This window comes from Cynocephalus volans, chromosome 16 (genome assembly GCF_027409185.1).
Source record: "Cynocephalus volans isolate mCynVol1 chromosome 16, mCynVol1.pri, whole genome shotgun sequence".
Lineage (NCBI taxonomy): Eukaryota > Metazoa > Chordata > Mammalia > Dermoptera > Cynocephalidae > Cynocephalus > Cynocephalus volans.
The window spans coordinates 33,560,298-33,585,822 of NC_084475.1; the positions used below are offsets into that span (position 1 = coordinate 33,560,298).

General features: G+C 35.9%; 1 protein-coding gene across 2 annotated transcripts in view; it reads right to left on the bottom strand.

Moving 5' to 3' along the window:
* Positions 1-2,403: 2,403 nt before the first annotated feature.
* Positions 2,404-25,525, bottom strand: part of CEP78 (centrosomal protein 78) — a 41,033-nt gene continuing 17,911 nt past the window's right edge. Inside the window, exons 9-17 of one of the 2 annotated variants that reach the window (XM_063080796.1) lie at positions 23,039-23,174; positions 21,754-21,799; positions 20,217-20,345; positions 10,754-10,831; positions 9,252-9,418; positions 8,213-8,384; positions 7,844-7,891; positions 7,036-7,291; positions 2,404-2,859 (exon numbers count right to left, since the gene is read on the bottom strand). In XM_063080796.1, coding sequence (XP_062936866.1) covers positions 2,849-2,859; positions 7,036-7,291; positions 7,844-7,891; positions 8,213-8,384; positions 9,252-9,418; positions 10,754-10,831; positions 20,217-20,345; positions 21,754-21,799; positions 23,039-23,174 — 1,043 coding nt within the window. In that variant the 3' untranslated portion in view covers positions 2,404-2,848. Of the gene's footprint in view, positions 2,860-6,730; positions 7,292-7,843; positions 7,892-8,212; positions 8,385-9,251; positions 9,419-10,753; positions 10,832-20,216; positions 20,346-21,753; positions 21,800-23,038; positions 23,175-25,525 lie in introns of those variants that run through there. The other variant, XM_063080795.1, reaches the window with a different exon arrangement.

Here is a 25,525-nt window from a genome sequence, read left to right on the forward strand (position 1 = left end):
CAGTATGCACATACTTAACATTTAAAGAAACTGCCACACTGTTTTGAGTGAACAAGTCATTTTGCATTCTCACCAGCTTTTTTTCTTTTTGGTGCCATGACTCAAGATTTAATCACCAGCTCTGAGAATTCCAGTTGTTCTGTATCCTCACTGGCACTTGTTTTTTGTTTGTTTTTTATTTTTTAGCTATTCTAATAAGCGTGTAGTGGTAGATCCACTGATTTTAAAGAGAGATGTGTTAAAGCCTCTCATTATAATTGGTCAGTCCATTTTTCCCTGTATTTCTAAATTTTCACTTTATAATTTTGAAGTTTTTTAAATTGCAGATATATTTTAAAAATCTTTCTGCAACACTGTACGTACCAGCCAAAATGAAATTTTTCTTTGTCCCATTTAATGGTTTTTATCTTGGGTTCTATACAATCTGAAATTGACACAGCCACATTTATTTTGTTATCATCTGCCTGGGATATTTTTGTCCCTCTCTTTATAATCTATGATAGTGTTTTCAATTTGTCTTTTGAAAACCTAAATCTTTTGTGTTTTTACTTAAGTTTAAGGATTCCAGAATTTAACCTATTGACACTGAAAAAATAACTTGGTCTTGCTACCTTGTGGAGTTTGTTTGTTTTTTTCCTATGTAGCTTGTTTCTCTTTTCTTTCCTGCCTTTTGTTGGACTTTGAAATTCCATTTCCTCTCTCCTGGCAGTTTGGTAGCTACCGAAGTTATTGATAAATTTGGTTCTCTCTCTCTCCTCCTCTTGGCACGTGGCGAGTCTGCACTTCCCTGCTCTGTTGAACTCAGGCATGGCTTTCTTTGGTCAATGAAATGAGAGCACAAGTGACATGCCACATCAAGACAGAAGCTTTCAGTCGCAGTGCATGCTGCATCACACTTCCTTTCCTCGGGCACTGCAACCAGCAATGTTCCAGGGTTGCTCCGCCAGCCGGTCTCTCAGATGGAGGGTGACAGTGAGTAGAGCCTCTAGCCAACCTGCCAAAGGCACACAGCATGAGCACAGATAAGCCTGTGTTGTTTTAAGTCGTTAAGATTTGAGGGCAGCAACATGGATGGCTGAGAGAAAATTATATTAAGTGAAACAAATCAGGCACAGAAAGAGAAATACCGCATGTTCTCACTTATTTGTGAGCGCTAAAAATAAATAAATAAATAAATAAATATACAAACAACACAATGGTAAGGAGGGGAAAAAGACAACAATCACAACAGTTCCTTGAACTTAAGACAAGTGAACAGATATGATATAGATGGGGGCAGTGGGGAGAGGAAAGGGGGAAAGTGGAACTGGTAAAGGGACATGAAAATCAACTACATTGTATATTGATAAGTTAAAAAAAGTGGTATATATAAACGAGTGATTAATATGCAAGTTAGCTTGATTAATTATTCTACATTGTATACATATATCAAAACATCCCATTGTACCTCACATATACAATTATAATTTATCAATTAAAAATAATATTAATAAAAATAAAAGTTAAATTGTGGCCCATCATAAAAAAAAGATTTTGGGGTTGTTACTGCAGCATCACCTAAAACCTATATTTACTGATATATCCTTACCTTTATACATATTTTAATATATTTTTCTATTAACACCTACAATTAAACATTATCCATATCCTTCTCTTGAATAAGACAAGATGCTGAAGATGCTTTCACCTTCTATATCCTGCCCTAACTTCATTCATGTTTAAACCTAGAATTTTAGTGGGATTTTATTCCTACACGCACATCAATACTTATTTGGACTTTTTATAATTATAGGTTCTTCTAGGTGGCAGGACACAAAGCCAGAGAAGTTTTTCTAGTGTCTTTGTTCATCAGTTTCTTTGATTAAAAATCTTCTTTCATGAATTCATTATTCAGTTTGCTCTGTAACTTTTACAGAAAAATTTCTCAGTTATCTAGTTGCTGATGAAACTAGCATCATTAGATTGGTCTAATACCAAACTGATATTTGTGTTGTCTCATTAACTCAACAAATATTTGTGCACTTACTATATTCAAGTTACAGCGTTCTCCTAGGATTCTGTTTCTTTCAAAACCTGTATATTTTGTCCCTTTGCAGTGCATGTTAAGGAATCCTTCAGTCAAACCTGTTTCATGAATTTAAGCTTCAGCTGACTCCATTCTGCTATCTAGTCCATCTTCTGAGTGTTTTTCACAAATTTTTACTTTCCAGAAGCTCTAGATATTTCTTTTTCCTAGCATTGCATTCTTTATGAACATAATATCCTATGAATTAAAGATTTGAATTTTATTAATTTAAAAATTTCTTCCGTTTCTTCCAGTAAAAATTTTCTAGAACAGGTTGCTTAATTTCATGCTTCCTTTTATGTTGCTGATTTTCTTCAAATTTGATCATTCTTGTCTGTTCATATTTATAGATGAGGGCCTAAGATTAAAGTTTGAAGTGCTTTTTCTCAGCCAAATGAGAATTCTGGTTCACTTTCAGTGGACACAATTTCTAATTACAGGCACCTCTGGAGATTATAAAGGGGAGTGGAAGGTGACCATAGCCAGAGAGACAGTGTGGGCAGTTTAACTTCAGTTCCTCCCTGTAGTCATTGTGGATAATGCCCTTATTCTCTGATCTCAGTGTCAGAATTCCCACTTCAGACAGCTGCTTCCTTAGCCTGGTGCCAAACTCATTGAATCAGATGCTCCAAAGATGAATGGAATGGTTTGGCTGTTCCACTCTTCAATTAACTGGTCCTTCGATAATCTGCTTTTTATCTTCTAGAAATCTCACATTGTTCATTTTCTGGTTTTCCAACTCTGTATTAATTTTTTTTTTATTTTAATATTTCTCCAGTCATTTCAGTGAGATTCTGGAAGAGTAAAAGAATGTGTTTAGTTATCCATGATAAATCATAAGTTCCAGCATGTAGTTTGTAATCAGAATTTTTTTAAAAAATCAAGACTCTCCTATCTTGCTGATTCTCTGAAAATCAAGTGTTACTGTCTTGAGAATAGGGATTATTCTGCAAATAACCCATTTGAAATTAGACTGATTATTGGATACAGTAGCAAATATGCAAGCAAGAGTAATTTCTGGCCACTAGTAATTATGGGTGGATTTAAGGCGGATGACAAGCTCTTTGCTACAGGAGCAAACTCTTCTTTAAAAAAAAAAAAGTCCCGTTTACATACAAGTTGTATATGTTTTGATAAACAGTCAGTTAAGATACATGGTAATTTCTCAGTAAAGGAACATGCTTGTAAACCTTTTCTAACCCAAATGAAATTAACGTATTTCAATTACATGATATTGCTTCAGGTAGTTTTAAAAGTCTAACTAACAATCATTCAAAGGGTTAAAATTGTACATATTAAGCAACAAAATATCCATATTTATAATTCTTTATGGAATAGTTTTAAATGATTGATAAAACACATAAAATATGGAAGAATTTTAAAACTATAATTATGTGTATGTGTGTATGTTTTTTAAATACCTGTGGTTAAAAAAACTGAGGTTATCAGGTATAAACTCATTTAACTTCTAACTCTTCCCACCTTTATCTCCCTCTAACTCTTAATAGTACACAATCATTTTTGTACATTTTGCAATGTGACCCCCATCCTTGATTATTTTTTATCCATATGTCTATTTCCCAGATTCTCTAAGTTACTTATCTAACCATTTTGCACTGCATATACATAGGTAAGCCACCTCAAATTCATTGAGAAATCAAATCATCTACAACCCCACGTGTTCAGTCTTGAGAGTATTAACATGTATCATGCTCCCGTCTTTCTTGAGATCTTGCTGCATAAATGAGCTTCTTACTATTCTTTAATTGGTTCCTTCCTTTCACCTTATTAACATTTAATTCCCTCTTATTCTAAAAATTTTGTCTTTAGCTAACTCAGTTTCCTCTTCTCATCCAAACTCCTTCAAGGAGTAGTCCATACCCACTATCTTCACTGTCCCCTCAGGGCAGCCCTGTCCCCTCAACTTACTGCAGTCTGGCTTTCTTGTCAAGCAATTCACTGAATTGCTCTAAGATCACCTGGGACCTAAATGCCAAAATCCCAAGGACACTTACATTCTCTGCAGTATGACACTGTATTATACTTTCTTCCTTCTTGAAACTCAATCACTTGCCTCTTTCTCAGAATCCTTTCTTTCCTTACCATTTAAACTTTGACAGTCCCAATTCTCTGTGATCTCATCCACTTTCATTTTAACTACTGTTCATATGTGCTGACAACTTTCAGTTTTTTTTCCATGTCTTCACATGTATATCCAATCATCTACCAGTCATCTCCTCCTGAATTCTACAGATGCTTTAAAATTCAACATGTCCAAAACTATACTCTTCTTCCAAAGTGGTTTTTTATCCCGTATTTCTAACCTCAATAACACCACCACCCAACCTTAGTCACACAATGGAATCCACCCTCTGCTTCCTACTCCTTCCTTACTTCCCATAACCAGTTACTAAGTCTTGTTTGTTTTATTTCCTAAGAATCAAACTAATTTACTTCCTTCATCTATACCTTATTTCAGACCCCTTCTCTTCTTGCTGTTGCCTAATTCAGAAGTTACCAAATTGGTGTTTGGTGGAACCAGTTGTTAAGTACTTCTATTAAAAAGGCTTGTATAATCAAATATATTTGAGAAGGGCAGCATACCATATGCCACTCTTGAAGATTCAGAATGAACGTTAGCCTACAGCAGCCCTGAGAAGTCTTACAATAAAGAAACCTGCTTAATTTTATCTAAGCCAGAGTCTCCTTTATGCTTATCCACAAAACCCTTTAGGAACAGGAGAGGAAGTGGGAGCGTAAGTCCCATTTAAAAGTCAAAGACCAATGCCCCTCAGCAGAATGTGAAAAACTGATCTCCATGCTTCTTTAATACTGAAGCTAGTGATCTAAAATGCCAACCTGAGTGTGCCATTTCCATTCTTTATTAGCTCACCATTTCCTGAGGGAAAGGAACCAGCTCCATGCACCGCAGATGTGAAGACCTGCTGTCATTCTCCAGGCTGCCCGCTACAACATCACCTGCCATTGCCTGATGACAATCCTGTAACTAAACGACTGGCATGCGGCTCCCCAAACTCACCAGTCACGGCTCTGTACTTCTGTTCATGCTGTTCCCTCTGCCCTGAGTCTCCTTTCTCTGCATCTCCTTACTCACCAGCTTCTAACTAGCTCTTTAAGACTTAACTTAGGTATTAAAATGACCTATTTAGAAAACCTTTCGATGACCTTTAGTCTGTTTAGATGAGCTTTCTCAGCCCCACAGCTCTCCTTCTTTTCCAAACACTGACGGAATTTCCTCAGTATTCCCATCAGGGAATGTAACACAGTGAGCTGACCTGCTTGCGACTTCCCTCTTCACTCTGCTGCTAAAGGGCCTAGTCACATCTTGCTCCCACCTTGCCTGAGGTCCTGCTGTATAAATGAGCCTCTTGCTATTCTTTACTTGGTTCCTTCCTTTCCGCTTACTAACATTAAAGTCCCCCTTATTCTACAAATTTCCTCTTTAGTTAATTCAATTAGAAATCTTGAAGTTTTCAAACTGAGTTAGCTAAACTCCTTGAAGGAGTTTGGTTGAGAAGAGGAAACAAGGTGGGAGCAAGACGTGATCTAGGCCCTTTAACAGTAGAGGGAGGAAGGAGGACACACAAGCAGTTCAGCTCAAAGTGCTTAATTCTCATAACAGTCACTCCGATTAATGAACTCCAGAGCGTTACAGTAGCCCTTTGATAACAGCCAGACAGGACTGTCAGGAAGAAATCGGACACTCTGGCTTTTCTCAGATCTCACCTCTCAAGTCAGAGCCTGATTGTAAGAAAGGCCTTCTCTAGGCATATCCTACCACGGAGGATAATTTAGTCCAGAGATGTGTGTTCCTACCCTTACATACTCTGCCTTTTAAAAATTCTACCTAATGGGGTAGGTAGGGTACAGGTGTGCTTCCTGACAGCCCACTCTTTTGCACGTCCAGTGTTCATTGGCTTTTCTCTCAGCATCTTCCTTGAGCCACTCCTCTCTTAACAGAAAAACAGGATAAACAGGATGACTAAGTGATTAAGAGCATGGGTTCTGGTTCGAATCCCAGCTCTAGCACCTATTTATAGCTTTGCAACTTTGGGCAATTCACATAGTCTGTCTCCTCAGACTCCTCATCTATAAAATGGATGTAAAAATAGCTCCCTACCTGATAGGGTTGCTGTAATCCATAAACATGGTTGAGCACCAAGGTACATGTTTGCTGCTCTGGTTATGAATTAGGATAATGGCTTCTGGCCGTGTGATTTATATTTCCACATTTAACCAAATGGTAAAATTATTGCATTTATTCACTCCCATCCCTTCCTATTTCCCTTACCCTGCTTTGTTTTTGTTTTTGTTTTTGTTTTTGTTTTGGCCCCCTCCCTCCAAAGAATATTAGTAATTCCATAAGAGTAAAGGCTTTCCTTAGTTAGTTGCTCAAAGCCATAGTACCCAGAATAGTTCTGTATATATTATGCCCTCAGTAAATACTTGTTGAATAAATGGTGAAAAGTATCAAAAGGAAAAATACATCAAAAATACCATTATAATAAAAAGTATATATAAATATTCCTTTAATGGCTTTAAATTCTATATTTCAAGACACCATATGCCACAATGAAAACATAAAAAAAATTTATTAATTTATTAAAACTTGAAAGTAAAAACATAATTTCTAAAGATTTAGACCTATGTCAGGTGTGATAGAGAATGGATGCTTTCTTGAAATTCAAAATCAGATGCAAGAGTATCACTTTCAGAATGTTCTAGTAGATTATGTTTACTTTTATTTGTCTTGGATGAAACAGTCACTATTCTACTTTCTTTCTTGACAGAAATGTATTTTTTCAAAGACTCACTTTTAGTTGGTTCATTAACCAAAGAACTAGTTTCCCTGATTCCTTTGCTTTTCCAGTTTACAGGAGGAGAGTCAGAGTAGGAATGCAGGTCCTTTCCAAGTTGTTTCTTAGCAGAGTGTTTTTTGGTATATTCACCTGTTTTGGACATTTTCTCTGAAGATCTGCTATTTCTGGACAACTCTTCATCTTTTCTTTGACTTCCAGGCCCAGAAATCACTTCTGCTAAAGGAGAACATGTTCTAGCAATGAATCCTTCAAAAGACTCATGCTGCTCGGTGGCCGGGACTCCCAGGTTGTCTTTGGACGTTACTGTGGCTTCCTGAGTAGAAACTGGGACAGGGAAGGAGTCGAAAGGCAAAGGAATTGTAGCATCACCTGTAATTTTCTGAAACTGGAGAGAAAGACAAAACAAAAGTTCAGTGATGAACAAAGCCAATCATTAAAAAATAGAGTTCAAAACTTCAGTGTTACTCTGTGACATAATTATTAAGATAGTCAGTTGATTACTCAGAAGTTTGGGGGTCATTTTTTTTTTCCTAATTATATCTTGCCAAATGGTTCCCAACTTAACTTAGCCATATCCAGGGCTAGGTCTACCACATCTTCAGACTTTTGTGTTTTTTGTAATTATTACCCATTTCCCTCACCCTCACTAAAAAAAAAGAAAAAATGAAACCCTATTCTCTAAGAAAATTAGTTTTTCTCTCCTTCATGCATAGGTAAGCAGTATCCAATTTGTGACATGACTGAGTTCTCAAGCTGTCAGTTCCCAAGACCAATCTGAGACTGGCTGATGTGGGAGATGGGAGCTCCAGGCTAAAGGAAAAGCAGCAGGGGACTCCTGAGCAGACAGGCTTCCCCTCCCATTCCCAGAACCAGGTGACTGCCTGTTAGTTATGTCTGGATTACTTATTTTAAAAGTCTTCTGTATCAGTACTTGTACCTTCATTAGTGTTCCTTCATTGTAAGCTGACTGCATACAAATAGAAACCTAGACGAAATATGAATAGAATAGACATTTACAAAATTTAAAATTTGGAATATCTTCTCTAATCTTTCATTTCTTTCTTCACTGAGGATAGTTTGCTTTAAATCATAAATTTTCAAAAAACTTCCAGTTTTCTTATTTACAACAATATAATAACCCCAAATGGGCACAAACTTACTATAATCTCAGATTTGAAAAGGACCCCAAAGAGGCTTCTGGCCCCCAGGCATATGAATTATTAGAGACAGATCATTATGCTCTCTCTGACTTAGTAATTTCCATTTTGCTAATTACTCTTAGAATCATTAAGTTCTGTCCACTTACTTGGATATTTTGCATTTGTCCTTGGGCATTCTGATTTGGTTCTGGTTTTTCTTCTTCAAGTGCCTTCTTTTCTTCTTTAGGTGGACTAGTAATAGTAGAATTCATCTGAGGATGACCTAATAAATGAAAATCTGACTGATCTATACCAGCCATTGTGGCAAGCTGCCCAAGCCTGGTCAAGAGGAGGAAAGAAGGAAAAGGTAAGGGTTATTATAATCACATATGAACAGCTTAGACTTCCCCATACCTATCAGCATGAGATACTTGTAAAAGCTTAAAAGCCAATATCCTACTCCAGACCATAACCCCCCATCTCTCCCAGTTTCTCAGACCTTCCCATATTCATGCTCTGGAACCACATTAGATCATCCAATCCTTTAAGCACTTTCTCTTCCCACCACTTTGCTTTATTTCCTTCCGTATCACCTCTCCCCATTAAACACTGTCTCACTAGCAGCTCCAGCTTCTACCACTAGAGCCTCTCACCTCTATTGCCACACAACTTTACCACCTTTCCTCCACTGTCCAAGAATGTTTGTTCCTTCCTTCCCAGCACCAACCCGTTCACCTACAAAACATCACTCATCAATTATCTCCAGCTCTCTCTTTCAGCATCTTTCAGCAACATCATTCCCAGTTGAGAACCACTAGTCTGCATCTGTACCTGTATCTACCCTGCAGATTACTAACAATTTTATTGTCTAGGATAAAAATAACTTTAATTCAAACTTATTTAACAAGGCAGGAAAATTCCTAAATATTCCTAAATATTTAAAATTACCTTCAATTTAGTCTTTACCAGGAATTATACCTACTCTCTACTCTATCCAAAGATTACTCTTTTATAATGGGGTCTATACCAAGGCAGATTTTCCATTTTGAATTTCTTTTTAAATTAACTTCCCTTTCAAAAAAATCAAATATATTCCTTATAATTATATACTATATATGACTTGTGGAAGCTATGGAAATTGCTCAGGCTCCCCGGCAAATACCATTAAAGTCATGGAGGGAAAATGCCACAGAGAAATGAACTAACCCCGCATCTTTAAGGAGATCCAAGAAAGCATGAAACTTCTGAAAAGAATTCTCAATGCTGCCCAAAACACCTTCATCATCCAGGATCATACTTGTCAATGACTGTGCATGAAGGGCTTCAGACAAAGATAAATTTATATTTCTTAACTTGGAATTTTCATGTTCCAGCTATAAAAGAAGATTGAAAATGTGTGACATTATTTTCTCTCATTGTCATCAAAAGAAAACAGTTGTGTGCTTTTTTTAATATGGAATGTTTCACAAAGTTGTGTGTTATCATTGCACATGGGCCATGTTAATAAAAGAAAATAGTTTTTAAGTAACAAAACTACAATAAAACATTTTAAAATGTAATTAACTTGTAATGAATCTAACTCTCCACCAGAAAAGACAGGTGACTATATCACATAACAATCAAAACCTGGAGACATCCGACAAAATTTCCAACATAACACTTAAGTAGTGTATAAAAGAAAGTTACTGTTTTATTAATAATCTTTCAAAAAGATCACATTTCTAACTGGTTAAATTCAAACCAGATCATTCTACATTAGAAAATAGCTGCTTAAGGTTACCCTTAAATTAAAAAATGAAACATAGTCTAATTTGAACAAAGCATATTACAATTCTGCTGAATATTAAGGATTAATTTTAGCCAGCACAATATTTGTAACATGTAAGTTTAGAAGTCCTAAATCATACTCAATTTATTAACTGTACAATTACCAACATGCTTACCCTTGGCTTTTTGAAAATATTTCCTCCCCTGCATGCTCCTCCTCCTCATCTATTCACCTAAAACCACATGTAAGCCAATTCCAGTATTTCTCAGAAAGGCCATTTTGTTCACAGTGCACTTTTGCCTTACACAATCAGATGCTCAATATTTATTAAATAAGTAAGTGTCCTCCAATCCAATGGTTACACTTAAAATTCCTCCTTAAACTCACCTTGTAATAACAAATTGTATTTATATAGAACTTTCTAGCTTATGCCCTGCTTTCATGCACATTAGCCTAATTTAATCTTCATAGATTTTTATCTTTTATTGCATTATTAGCAGTTTTCCATTATCTTACACTTACTTAAATTATTCATTTTTCTAATTTACTGTCAGTAGATAGTCTCATTACCTTCTTTTATGTTACTGTATGTAGAGAATAAGCCTAATAAGTGCATTCTTGAACTGAAGCATCAGGAACAAAAAATAAGCTTCAGTTATATAAAAACCACAGGGAAAAAAACCCCAAACTATAATGTTTACATTTTTTAAAACATACTTTTTGGAATATATTCACATGACCACTAAATATAAGCAAATACAAAGGTTAACATAGTGCAACCAACATGTAACACACTATATTTTCTCACTTTAAAGTTTATAAAGTGTGTGTGTGTGTGTGTGTGTGTGTGTGTGTGTGAGTGTATGCCTTAAAATAAACACAAAACAGAACCAAGAAAAAGCAAAAAATTCTCAAAATATAAGAAAAAACTTTTATTTACCTCACTGACTCTTTTATCAGCCTTAAGCCTTATTACTCTTTCTTCCTTTAACTGCTTTAGGCACTCCTCCAGTTTTTCCTAATATGAAGAAGCAGAGTAAATATTATAACTAATTCACAATATTATCCACAAAAGCTCTTCTAGCCACAGATCTCACCGAATATTTAGGGGCAAAGCCAGAAGTGAACTCAGATATTGGGATTATAGTCTACTGCTTATAATATCATACTATGCTAGTGAAAGTACCAAAAACATATCAAATTAGCACATTACAGATTTATTTAAATCCTGCTCTTTCGTGGCAGCTTACCATAAAAGGCATATACATGTAATAGAGTAGTGAGTTAAAAATAAAAAATTAAGGCCATGAAAGAAAAATTCTATTCTTATTTTGTGGGTTCTTTATAATAGGAAGTCCTATTAACATGCTTAACTCACCTGAATTATGTAAATGCAAATTAAAATGCATTTATTAAAAAGTAAACACTTTTAACACACTTTATTATATGCCAAAGCTCTGTCCTAAGAATTTTCTAGGTATTACTAAATTGAGCATCAAAACCCTACGAGGAAAATTTTATTATTAATTCCATGTCATTTTACAGATGAGAAAACTAAGGCAGAGAGAAGTAGAGTAACACACCCAAGGTCAGATCATTAATTAAGTAGTACAGCCAGGCTTTGAATTCAGGAAGTTGGGTGCCATTCCTGGTCACAAGGTGGTAATCTTCCCCTTCACCAAGGTCAATAAACTAGAATGGACACGAATAAACTCCCTTATGATTTTCAGGAACTAAGACTCTCAGGTCCTTGGAGGTGGGGGACACTATTCATGGAAGGTAGAATCCTAAATTGAGCCCCAAGATTCCCTCATGTTGGGGTATACGCCTCTGCCCCACGTAGTCAATCAAACACTAATTTAGGTGCTGTGAAGGGATTTTGCAGATATAATTAAAGCTGCCAAATCAATTTACCTTAAAATAGGGAGACTGTCCTGGGTGGATGTGACCTAATCAAGCAACTCATCTAAAGGGACCACTGGGCTCTTGCTGAAAAAAGATCTGAAGTACAAAGGGAATTACGCGTGAGGGCGACTCTCCACTGCTGCTCTGAAGAAGTAAAGTACACTGCTGTGGCAAGAAGTGCAAGGGGGCAGGCCTCTAGTTACTGAGGGTCCCCGACTGACAGCCAGTGAGGACAAGGGGACTGAATCATGACAACAACCTGAATAAGCTTGAAAGTGGATTCTTTCCGAGAGCCTCCAGATGATAACAGCCGTGAGAGCACCTTCATTTCAGCTTTATGGGACTCAGTCACATCCTGCCCAGACTTCTGACCAACGGACTGTGAGCTAATAGATGGGTATTGTTTTAAAACACTAAGTTTGTAGTAACAGAAAATGAATATACCACTCAACCAACATGTTCGTGAACAAAATAAGTGATTGTTATTGTTTTATGGAGTGGTTGTTTGTGCAGCAGTAAATGAACAGACCACCCATACTTACGAAAACAGCAAGATATATTTATATTTATATATTTTAAAGATTTTTGAACACTCAAAGAAAGAGTTTCAACTTCAAGTTTAGCTTAAATCTGATTGAGGGGAGGAACTCTACTACATACTGACATCAAGAGAGGAAACTGGTACCACTTTCTGAAGTAATCTCTAGTTAACATCAATTCTATATCTTGAAATTTACCCTAAGGAAATCATTGGAGATGTGGGCAAAGATTTGTCTATCAACATAATGTCATAGGACTGTTCATAACTAAACACTGGAAGTAAGCCATAACCTCCAGATTGTGATTAGTTTAAATAAAAATATTACATCCATACGAAGGAACACTCTATAAAGCCACTAAAAAAATTATGATAAGGTCTCAACTAGAGTTAATAAATGGGCTTCAGGAGTAATACATTCAAAATTTTTCTGTGCATTTTTCTTGGGAGATGGTCCATAAGTCTAATCAGATTATCTAATGTAGAAGACTATTCAATATCATAACAGAATATTTTGATACCTTTTTAAGACAAAAGGGCAGATCACAAAATATCCAGGTGTGTGTACAGGCAAAGGTGTTTATTTCCTTCAAGAAGTTTTTCATTGGTTTCAAAAATTTCCTCAATGAACATGTATTTTTAGACTCAGAATATATGTTTGAAAATGAATAAATACTCTAAAAACTTCAAATTCTTTAATGTTTCATCACCAGTTAAAGCCAACCAAGTTTTTATGGGAAAAGGGAAAAAGAAATTGCAAAATTCCCCTACTTACTCATACGATGCTTTTAAAGTTTAACACTGATATCACAGAAATTCTAAACATACATGCAAACAAAAAATCCTCCCCCACAACTGCAGAAAGAAGACTAATATTTCATTTTTGACTGGTTCTAAACAGTACATCAAAATGCAATTACATGAAACAGTTTCTCCCTCTAGTGGAGGGAGTTAGAACATAATGTTACATTTTCATGAAAAAAATGTCCCCTGTTTCCCATTACTTTAAGGAATAATTCATGCTCCTTAAAAGAAATAAGCAAATATGGGTCCAAACAGTTAGAAAGTAAAACCACTCAATATTCCACTATTTAAATAAGGCTATGATAAAGTTTTGGAGTAATCTTCCTTCCTTCCTGTCATCTGTTCCCCTTCCTCCCTTCTATTCATTGGCAAATTAATTTTTTTCTGGAACATAGCTCCCATCATCCTGTATATCAAATTTTATGGTCAACATTTTTCCATATAACATTGAATCAGTTATTTCTCACATGATCATAGGATTCATAACCTTGACTTTTTCAATGGTCTACAAAATATTCTACTGAGTGGGTTTACTGGTTAACTTAACCATTCCTTTATGATTAAACACTTATATTGTTTCCAACTTTTCAATATTATAAGATAACCACTTTTACGAATAAATGCTTTCTTCCCCCATATTTAGAATAATTTTCTGGCTGTAAATTAATAAAAAAGGAATCTTAGATCAAAGCAAATGCACATTTTTAAGACTCTTGAGATACCTCCATCCAAACTGCTTTCCAGAAGATTCTAAGATTTTATGCTGCTATCAGCAACGGAGGAATCTATCATCATATGCTATACTGTACACTACTATAACTGTTGGTTTACTTTCCCACTTAAAGTACAAGACATTTAAGGGAAGGGAGTATATTTTATTAAATGTTCACCCCCCGCACCTGTGCCTAGCACAATGCAGACAATCAATAAATAATTTCTAAATAAAGAAATCCCTGCGAAGTTCCGATCAAGAAGGTGGAATAGATGGTCCCCAGCATCACTCTCTCCCACAATCGACCAATTTACGACTATTAAAAAGCAACGACAGCCAAGCTGGGAACGCTAGAGCTCAAGGGAAGAGGAGAAGAGACCTATGGAGTTCATGAAGGCAGGAGAAGCCACGATAAGAGAAAGGGACTACTCCCACCATTTCGAGCTCAAGCCACTTCAAGGCTGGCCCTGCTGAGCTGGAAAAGCCACTACTGTGCCCTTTGTATGAAGTTGCTTGGAGGCAGCAGGGAGAAGAGAGCTGATGGTCCCCAAGCCAGCAAGACCACTAACGGGATTCCCGTGGACAACAGAAAAAAGGAGCCACTCAGAGGCTAGTGAGTCACTGCAAAGGACTGGTGCATGGCCCACCCCATGGGAAGTGTTTGGAGACAGGCCCACCAGGGGAACATTGGGGCACTTCATGGACAGTTGATCTGCCCTCCAATCAGGGCAGGACCACTCAGCATAGACTGGTCAGGAATACAGAACTGCAAGGGGTGCAGTTTGCTGAAAAGACTCAGGCCCAGACCAGAGTTTCCACACAACCCAGGTGTGCTGGAACTCACGAGACCCAGAAGTACCTACAAGGTCAACAATTAAAACCTGAGCTGCACAAAACGCCTTCCCCAGGGAATCAACAGCAATGAAGCAATTTAGCTCAACCACGGGGCTCAAGTGCTGGTTCCCACAGGAAGTTCCCCCATTTTAGAAGTAAGCAAAGGACAACAAATTAGCTCCACTGTAGTTTAAATGGTGGGAATAGGGAATAATCCAACACAGAACTGAAAGAAAAAACAAAAAACCCACAAAGTTCTGATATTAACCAGCAAATGTCTAACACCACCAAAGAACATCTATAAAACCTAGAAGGACTGAAAGACCCTCTGGCTCCCAAGCTAAGGTGAGGGGAGGGCCAAGGGCCTCAGCCACAAGCCCCTGACATTGCCATCCAGCCCAGCGACAACCACCAGGCCACTGCTGGAAATGCCCCAGGCTCCTGAGCTGGGGTGGGGGGCAAGGTGGAGGGGGTCGAGGGCCTCAGCCATGCCCTCCTGACATCTGCATCCAGCCCAGCGACAATCACCGGGCCACTCACAGGGCGTCGCTGGAAGCTCCCAGGGCTTCCCTGCTGGAATGAGGGGGGTGACATGGGTCTCAACGACATCCTCCCTTTTCCTCCTCCCACCCTCTCTTTCTCCCCTTTCCCCTCTCTCCTTCATCCCCAACTGCTCCACAACAATATCTTTCCATTTTTCCATGAACTTTCTGAAGTACTCTCGTATGTCTTACAATGAAAGTTAACAGTCTCTTCTCCATTTACATAGCCAGCTTCCCAGAGGCAACCATTTCACTAAGCAGGTTTTTTTCAGTTATAAAATACAATATGCATACTGAAAAGTTCATAGAACAAAACTGTCAGGGAGTACTTATGTAACCTCCACCCAAGTTTGCAAGTACAACTTGCCAGCATCTCTGAGATCCTCCATATTCTCTTCCGTTAGAAGCTCCCATCCTCCTCCCAAATGGTTCTGATGACCATTTCCTTTACATGCATTGCATGCATCCTAGCAATAGTTTAGACTACTTCCAACTTTATGTAAAGGGAATCATAGTGCATGCAGTCTTTTGTATCTTAATTCTTCATTCAACATTGTTCTTAAAATGTCATCCATTTTTGCCTATAGCCCTGGTTCATTCAGTTTTATTGTTTTTATAGTTTTCCCACTATACAAATACTCACATTTTAATTTTTAATTCTAAATGGCTATTTGGGTTGTTTGCAGGTTGGGCTATTACAAATAATGTACATGCAACCTGTTGCACTGGTGTTTTTTGTGCATGTACCCTGGAGTGACTTGTTGGGTGATAGGACATTTACATACCTTCAGTTCATAGGCAATGCTAAATGCTTTCCCAAGTTGTCACACTCACTAACAATACATACTTACACCGGTAGAAGCAGAATGTGACATTCTTATCAAACTCCAGGTCTAAAATACCTGCTACTATCAGGTTTTATTTTTTGAAAATCTGATAGAATAGTGGCACATTGTGATGGTTTTAATTAATTTTTCTCTGCTTACTCATTCAGTTGAATATTTTTTCATATTTACTGGCTACTTGGATTTCTTTTTCTGTGAAGTTTAAGTCAACCATTCTTAATTCCTCTCTATTTCTAAATAGCATACTTATGTAACTACTCCAGGACTGAATTTTAAACATTATCTATTAACTTCTTGCCTTACTTAGTTCACTCACACCTTCTTAAGTCCATTCCTATCAATACAGTTTTATCACCATCGATTTTTCCACTGATCATGACCTCTTCAACTTCTATCAATATACTTAAAAATCGAAACTGTTTATTAACTGTAAAGTCTCTCAACACCCTGCTTTACAAAAAGATATTCATGCTTTTCTCCCTTCTTTCTACCTCCTTGTCCACCTTCCAAATTTAGCTTTCACGCTGCCAAAGTTAATATATTCTGTTCTATGTGCAGATTCAGGTTCCCTGCTTTTTGAAACAGTACAGAGGAGTGTTTAAGAGAACAGGCAGAAAAGCCTGAGCTCAAATCCCTCCCTGATCCACCCCTAGAATAGGTACAACTTTGGGCAAGTTCTTTCTGTCAAGTTCTTCCCTTTCTAAAAAGTGGGAATATTAGCACTTACCACCTGAGGTTACTCTGAGGATTAAATGAGTTAATATATGCAGATCAGTGCCCAGTACACACTGAGTCAGATGTGCATCACTTAGTTACTATTGCATTATATGCAAGTTCAAGAGAAACTGCAAACCAAGACAGTATTTCCATTATTATGATTAAATCTAATATTGCCAACTGCAGAGTTATATTGTATCTTTTTACATAAAGAATGCATTTCTTTCTAAACAGTTTCAGTACCAAAACCCTTGCATAGGGCGACCACCTATCTCAAGTTGCCCGGAATGTTCCAGTTTACAGCCCTTGTCTTGATGTCAGCAGTAATACCCATAGCACCTCCTTATACCATTAAAAAGTGTTCTGGTTTGTACAACAAAGTAGACAGGTGGTCACCTACCACTATGCCACTGAACAGGGGTCATTTGTAGCATCAAATTCAAGTGATTCTTCCCTTTCGCAAATCAATGGTAGCATAAAAATTTGTCATAATTTATTTGCTTTATGTTTGTGCCAACCGGACTTTCTCTCCCTCTAGAATATGATTCTCTCTTCCTTCCTTCCTCCCTCCCTCCCTCCTTCCCTCTCTTCCCCTTCCCTTCTAACAGTGCCTAATCCATAGTATATGCTTCAAGGTTTCTTAAGTTCTCAATCACACAATGGGAGCCTCTCAAATCTAGACTGGTTGCTCTCTGCATTGAATCCACTGATTCCTGAATACCCTATTATCTTCCTTCTTGGTTTATTCCCTTATTTTGCTGGGTTAAATAACAAAAAAAGGTATAGCATAGAAGGTAAACTTTCAAATTTGTTTATGTACAAAATATCCTATTCAGCCCCATATATGATTAACTGTTTGGCTGGATACGAAACCCTAGAATGAAAATTATTGGCCTCCAAATCTTTGGTATCTTTCCAATGCCTTCCAGGATCCAAGATAGCTAATGAGATACATTATTTCTCTCTGGAATTTACCTCTTTTCTCAATATCTTGAAATTTTACGGTGAAGAATGTCTATTTCTATGCATCTATTTTCATTCATCTTGCTCAATACATGGGTAGCCCTTTTCAATTTGAGGCTTGATGGTTTTTAGCTAAGGAAAATTTTCTTACTTTTTTTTTTTTTTTTTTTTTTGATAATTTCCTTCCATCTATTTTTTTCTTTCCTCTCTTTCTTATAGTAACATGCTGCACCTCCCAGATGCAGCCTCGCTACCATATCATTTCTGTCATATCTTCCATTTCTGTCTTTCTGTTCTATATACTGAAATATTTCCTTAATTCCTGCTATTTTATTTCAACAATCATATTTTAATTTCTAAAAGACCTCTCTTGCTTTCTGATAATTCCTTTTAACAACACCCTATTCTTATTTTATAGATGTTGTATCTTTTAAAACGTCTCTAAGGATACTAAGTAGAGTTTTTTCCTAAAGTATTTTTGTTTCCTCAATTATCTCTGGTCCTACCTGTATATATTTTTAATCTTTTTTTTCCTTGTCAAGTTGTAAATTTTACTCAACTATCAGGTGAACCGTGGTTATCTTCTATTTAAGAATAAGAGTAGAGGGTCACTGGAAGCTGACACCTGACTGCTCTAACACATGAAGAAGTGGGTAGCCAGTTATGATAAAATATTCTCAGCCATCCTTTTCTAGGATCCAAAAATCCACACTAGCTATCCTAGTTTTCCCCAGAGAGTTTACTTTTTTTCAAAGTCAAATGATCTCATTTGAGGAGAGTGAAGGTGGGGCTGGGAGTTAACTCTTCCATATACAAACTGTCAATGAGCTCCCCTAATTTAGTCACATTTCCAATTCCCACCCTCTCTCCTACATGCATTTCTGAGTATAGAGCTGTTTCTGCAGGGGGATTAGAATCCCTCTAAGTTGTAGGCTGCCCCGTGCATGTTCTAGGTGATAGTTTTCCTCTGTTCTACTGGTTTGGTTTCATATTCTCAGCTCTGTCTTTCAAAAATATTAAAATCTCTTCTATTCTCCTGATTGTTGTGGATTTACACATTTTAAAATATTTGATACCATTATTTCAGTGTTTTCTCAAAATGGAGAAGAGCTAAGAGGGTCCTCAGTGAATCTTAAACCAGAAATCCCCTAGTTACAGTTCCTAACCTTCTTGGTCTTCTCCAGTGGCTATAACCACTTTCAGAAATACAACTATCTAGGCCCCTCGTAAAGGAAATGAATACAACAAATGTAAAATGACCATGAACATGAATTAGATGATCTAGGATTTTGTCTTTACTCTGCAACTTAGTAATAAACCACTTAAGTGCTACAAACTGTAGGTGTTCATTTATAAGATGAAAGGTGTAATTCTATATAATCTATAGATTCCGCTGTCTTCAACATTCTATAATTTTGTGAGTACTTATCTTAAAATTTCTTATAACTATCATTAATTCTAATTTTTATTAAAAAAGAAAATGTTTTTCTTTTTTGAAAATTAAATAGTGATTTCCATAGTTGTACGTATAAAAAGGAGATAACTGCCCTTCCATTACTTGAGAACAGAGCAAGAAGGTGCCTTCGGTGAACCAGAAAGTGGGTCCTCACCAGACACTGAATCTGCCAGAGCTTGGATCTTAGACTCCCTAGCCTCTAGAACTATGAAAAAAAATTTTCTGTTGTATAAGCCAAAAATAAAAGAAAAGGGATAACTATTTTTACATTATAAAAATAATATCAAAAGAAGAGTAAGTTTCATATCAAAAGAAAATCATACATTTATTTACTTATTTATTTATTTTGACGGCTGGCCAGTACAGGGATCCAAGGCCTTGACCTGGAAAATCATATTTTTAAAACTTGTGGACTTGTGGCACCTAAAAAAGAGACAAGGCCTCCCAAAATGATGTTTCCCTTACTACAAATTATCGACTCTCCATTAAAGTTGAAATAAAATAAACACACAAAAATTTGCTATAAAAATTGATTTTTCTTTTCTGTCCACACGAACATAGAAGTATGAGCTGACATTTAATGTCCAGTTTATAAAACTAAACATATTGTAGCTTCTTGAAATTTTTTTATCTTATGAAAGGAGAATATCAATACCAAAACTTTTTTCCACTTTAGTTTTATTAAAAACAAAGTTATATTTTCCTCTTATAAAAGGAGAGTTCAGCTGGAACCATCCATTTCCTGGTCTGTGAAATAAGAACACTGAATCAGCTGACTACACTACACTCATTCAGTACTCAATTTCTTTGAGTTTATCCTATGATCATTAAGGTTCTCCCTAAATCTAATATTCTATGATTCTAAGAAAAGGAAAATATATTACTGATGACACATTTGATTTTTATTCATTAGAGTTCTAACGTCCTTCTTTTACCTTGTTCTGAGATAAAGAACCATTCAAGGGGATACAAGATAAAAGGGAGGGGAAAACAGAATCCCCATGCCAGCTGTCCATGTTGTTTCACATAATTAAGCTTCCACCAAATACCAACTAGAGTTTGAAATAATCTTTTGACAGCTTTGTACCTGTAATGCTTCCTGTTTTAAACTGGTTTTCTTAGGCACTTCATGAACACTTTCTGAAGAATCATCGACCTCTTCAATTTCTGAAGAAGAAGGGCTCTCTACTGTCACAGTCACAGGAAAACCTGGTTGCTTAAAGAAAGAGGACAGATTGTATAAGTAATAATATAAACCAAATATCAAATATTAAAAGACATCCTTAATCAAAGTGATCTTTCTGAAGTATCAAGTCATTACCTGTCTTTCACTACTCCTTAGCCTTAAACATTCAATAATGAAGTAAAATGACACTAACTTATTCTTGCTGTTTCAATGTACAGAATTCTGTCATACATGATTATGATTAATATTTGGAATTGCCCATATTATTTTAAATTGCTTTCACATAAACCAAGTGAACAGTCAGGGTAAACATCTTTTGTCAGATCAACTTTATACTGAAGACAAGAAATTTATTCTCTACCATCAGACACAATGAGTCTGAAAGAAAGTAAAATTGGGGGGGGCAGGGATCCATCAATAGGGGACTGATAAAGAATTAGACGAATAACTAGAAAGTCAATATAGCTAAACTGTGACTAATAAACATTAGAATTTTTTTTTAATAAATCACATACACATACACAACTAAAACTGACCCATCAAAAACCTCATCTTCTCATCCTTAAGCCAAAACTAGTGTAGTAACCATACAATTCTCTAGTCAAGTTTCACCACCACTGAAATACTGTTCAATGTTTCCAAACACTTAAAAACTGACCTAGTCACAACCCCATAAAAGTCTATAGATCAAAAGAAAGAATGCTGAGATTACATAATTATACAGAAGACAAGTCACTAGGATACAATTTCAACCACAAGCAGCAAACCCTGCAGTACAGGAAAATCCTAAGTGGTAGAATGAGACATATGCCGCTACTTTGGGGCATGCACGGGGTAGTACTGACACACAGCGTGCTCTTCTCTCAATCTCAGCAGTGCTGGCTTTTACAGAGAAATTAGAGTCTCCCAGAATAACTGGGAAGGAGAACCTGATCCTCTGATAGAATTAGCTTGCTCCAAGACCATGAGGCAGTATGGCGGGGAAGTATGTGGTCCTGGGGAGGAAGGAAGAAATCCTCTGAGAAAGCAGAGCCTTTGGGATTTGCTGCTTTGATTTGGCTTTAGGATCTGGAATTCATATATATAATGTAATCCAAACACAACATTTCTTGAAAACTTAAGGAAATTCTTAGGTATGATAGCTCCATGGGTCGGGTCTGAAATGGTGGTCAAATCTATTTCACTGAGCAACAGCTGAATTGTGGACTAGAGAAATGGCTTTCTTGTCTACAGATGAAACCACAGGCCCCCGGTGTGTGCCATATCCACACAACTATTTCATGGCATTGGGAGAGCAGCCTGGAAAGTTTTAAGTGGATTTACTTCAGGGAGGAAAATGTTTTTTGTAAGGCTCTGTTCAGTTTAAAAAGCACAGAGAATGACCTTCCCCCTTTCCCACTATAACCCCCTATATATTATAAATAAGACAACTACATACCTGCATCTGATTACATAGGTCATGAGTTTTGATTAATGGAAAACCCCTGAAGAGATATCAACAAATTAAGTCACATCTTGATGTAAATACACAATCATTTAACATCAGGTTATAAAACTTATTAGTATTATGTACACTATCTATATAGAACTGTGTATAGAAATAAATAACCTAAAAATAAGGACCTGAAAGGCTCTGCTATAGAGAAAATAGAACAGAATTTAATAGGATGTCTTGGTGATAACTTTCTAAACTAATTGAGACACATTCTAAACATGTCTAAACTGCTAAGAGACACATTCAGTTCCTTTGTTCATCATGGTTGAGATTTCCAGTCTAACTTCTTTAACTAGTGATATAACGGCTATCTAATTTACAACTCCTTTTGACCAGGATGGACTTGAGACTAATACAGGTCCCAACAAGACAATATGAAACCACACAATTGTAAACCTAAAGTGTAAAGATTGAGACCTCAGCACTACAATAATAACTTATACAATAATAATTCACATTACCATTTGAGAAAAGTATAGCAGTCAGTTGACAAATGAAGATTATACACATCAATTTAATGGGAGCAATTGAACAAATATTTCAGAGTACCTATTTCCAGTCCTATTTAAAATTAATTCTCTTTATTTTCTTAAGCAACTGTTAATCCCCAATTTCTTGAATACTACCAAGTCAGTCACTTGAAAATAATCTATAGTAATCTAATTGATTTAACAAGCCTAAAATTATAGCACAACTTAAAATTGTCAATTTTTTGGACAAAAATTACTATGAACAGCTATGCCCTGGGTAAGTAATTGGGTGAAACTAGTTAAATCTAGTTTGATTCAAGAAATATAATTCACGAAAATGAGAGTTAGGCTGGTTGACTGAGTCTAACCCATACTTATTCATTTTTTACTAAACTATTTCCCTTGCCTGAAATGCCCTTTCCCCCATTCCTATATAACCAAATTCCTACTTCTGTCCTGTGGCTTGGATCAACTATACATGCTTTTAATGAAATCTTTCTCACCTGCCTAATTGGAGATAATTTCTGTCTTCTCTGGACTCGCACAGTGTGACAACTTGTTGTGACATTTAAGAAATAACCTGAAACTCCTAATTATAATTATTTTTTTGTTTTCCTTCCTTAAAGGACTTATTAGGCAGAAGCCATGTATGCGTCATCTTCTCTCCCAATAGAAACAACCAGAGGACTCCCACATAACAGAAGCTTCAAAATAAGGAATTCTGAATGACTAAAAGATAGGGAATAAAAAGACTCTACCTGCTCCTTTTTGCACGTTCTGCAGTACGCCATGGCAAGAAACCAGACACACCAGGTGGCAGAGGTTCAGGAGCACCATATTCTTTACCAGGGGAGTGTTTTCTTCCACTACTTACAGGTTTCTTTGTAGCAAATCCTATGTTTGAGAAAGTGTTAAAAAGAAAGACTCAAGATGCACTAAAGGTCTACAGATAAATTATCACATGTGCATACTCAAAAAAATACAAATGGGCACTTGACAATGATACCAAGGCCATTAAAAACTGGATCAATTTGTAAAGGTCTTTTTTACATAGGCCAGCAATTTCTTAAAATATAAGTTCTCTACAGTAACAAGTTATCATTTTAACTAAAAGATAAATTGAGTATATGCAAAGTGCAGAACATGCAAAAGTAAACAAAAAATATATCCCAAAGAATTAAAGACTGTACATAATACATTTCATTATGTAACATGCCAAAATATTCAATTTATTCAATCTCAGAACATCTTTGGCATTTGTGAATCACAAGGACAGGTAAATATAGATACACCCATGACTCCTGCCAAACGAGCTTCTGAATTAGACCAAAATTTCAATTTAAGATTAATTTTACTATGTAAAAACTATCAAGTTATAAAAAGTTATAAAACTGAAGCTTGCTGGGTGGTAGGTGAGTCAATGTTACCCTCCTATAAATCTTTCAACCTTCAGTGCTCACTTGATTCCACAGAAAACACAAAAGAAATAAATAAAACCTACTGAATAAAAGAATGAAACGTAGGGACACCCTACATTTCAATATTACAGGATCAAGTATCTTTATATGAAATATTTGGTAGCAAAAGCTAGACCTACATATTGATACTTTATTTAGAAGAAACCACATTAAAATTCATATTTAAATAACTGTCTCTAATATTACTGAGAACAAATAGCATAGGTTTATTAAAATGATTATATTTATTCTTCCAGTCTATTTTACTATACAAGATCTACTTTACCAGCCTAGGATGGCATCTAAAACAAAGTGCACAGGGTAGGACAGGACAAGTATTTCATACAGTGTAATTAATTAATAGTCACCACATGGTCCTGTGTGATTTCTCTGGATAAATTTACATGCCTCATAGGAGCTCCATTCATCTTGTGCTATTTCATTTTTTTTTAACTTAATTACCTTCAAACAAAGAATGTTCCTGTGTATTGTTTGTGTGTGTATACCTTTTCTTTCACTTTCAGAAACTAATGCAAATATATTTTTAATTAAAACCAAAAGAATTTATACTTATCTTGTTGGGAAATGAAAAAAAAATTCTAATAAAAGTTCCTATATTCTTTCTGCACACAGAATTTACAATACAAATGTGACAATTCACATAAATTATTTTACTGCTATACTACTGAAACCTGATTATACAGCCAGACACTGATTTGGCTTACCTCTATGTCTCCAAATAACTGAGGCAAACACACAAAAAAAAAAAGGCCCAAGGAAAAAAATTACTCTTAAAATCACTCAGTGAGCTTGTAATCTTCAGTCACATTTCCACTTCCTTTAATCATGCTAAGAACGAAGTTTTCATTTTTATTCTCATCCCATGCTGCCCTGTTACATACTACCAGCTATGAAAATTACAGAATTTGTAATATGTTTTATATATTCTTTTCTACTTCTATTTATAATATTATATAAAAACACCAACTTTGGCACTTTTAAGAATGGTTTGCACATGATATAAACTTTCAATAATAATATATAATTAGTGTGATGTCACAAATCTCAACTTATTTCTCATATATACTATTGAATCAAATACTAAAATATCACTGTTCTGAAATAAAAATTGGTAGACAAATCTTACCTTTCTTTCGATTTAATAAACTCTTAACTAATACATTTACTAGTATTTACTACAAACAAGTTGATTAATGGTGAATCAGAAACACATTTTCTATAGAAAAAACAAGAAGTTCTATTTATGAAGATATTTATAGCAGCATTTTTTTAAAAACTTAACATTTAGGTTATTTCCAATTTTTCACCCATTTAAAATATTGACCCATCAACAAAAGAAAACCTTGTGAAGGCATTAAAAAGTATAACAATGAATGATATAAAATTTTAACTTAATAAGAAGTGAAAAAAGAATGCCAAATTATATCTAAGCTATGTCAAATTACATTTACAGACAATAGGAGGAGGACGGCTGGTTAGCTCAGTTGGTTGCAGTGTGGTGACAGAACACCAAGGGGTCAAGGGTTCAGATCCCTGTACTGACCAGCCACCAAAAATAAAAAAAGAAAAGAACAATAGGCAGAGACAACAAAAATGTAAATATTGCTCAATAGGATGATGGAATTGGAGGTGGTTTTTATTTTTATTTCAATTGTTATGATAACACAATACCTTTGTAAAACCTAAATAAAAATCTTCAGAAAACACCTTGTTTAAAAATTTTGCTAAAATACACATAAAATAAAATTTTACATGTTAACCTTCTCT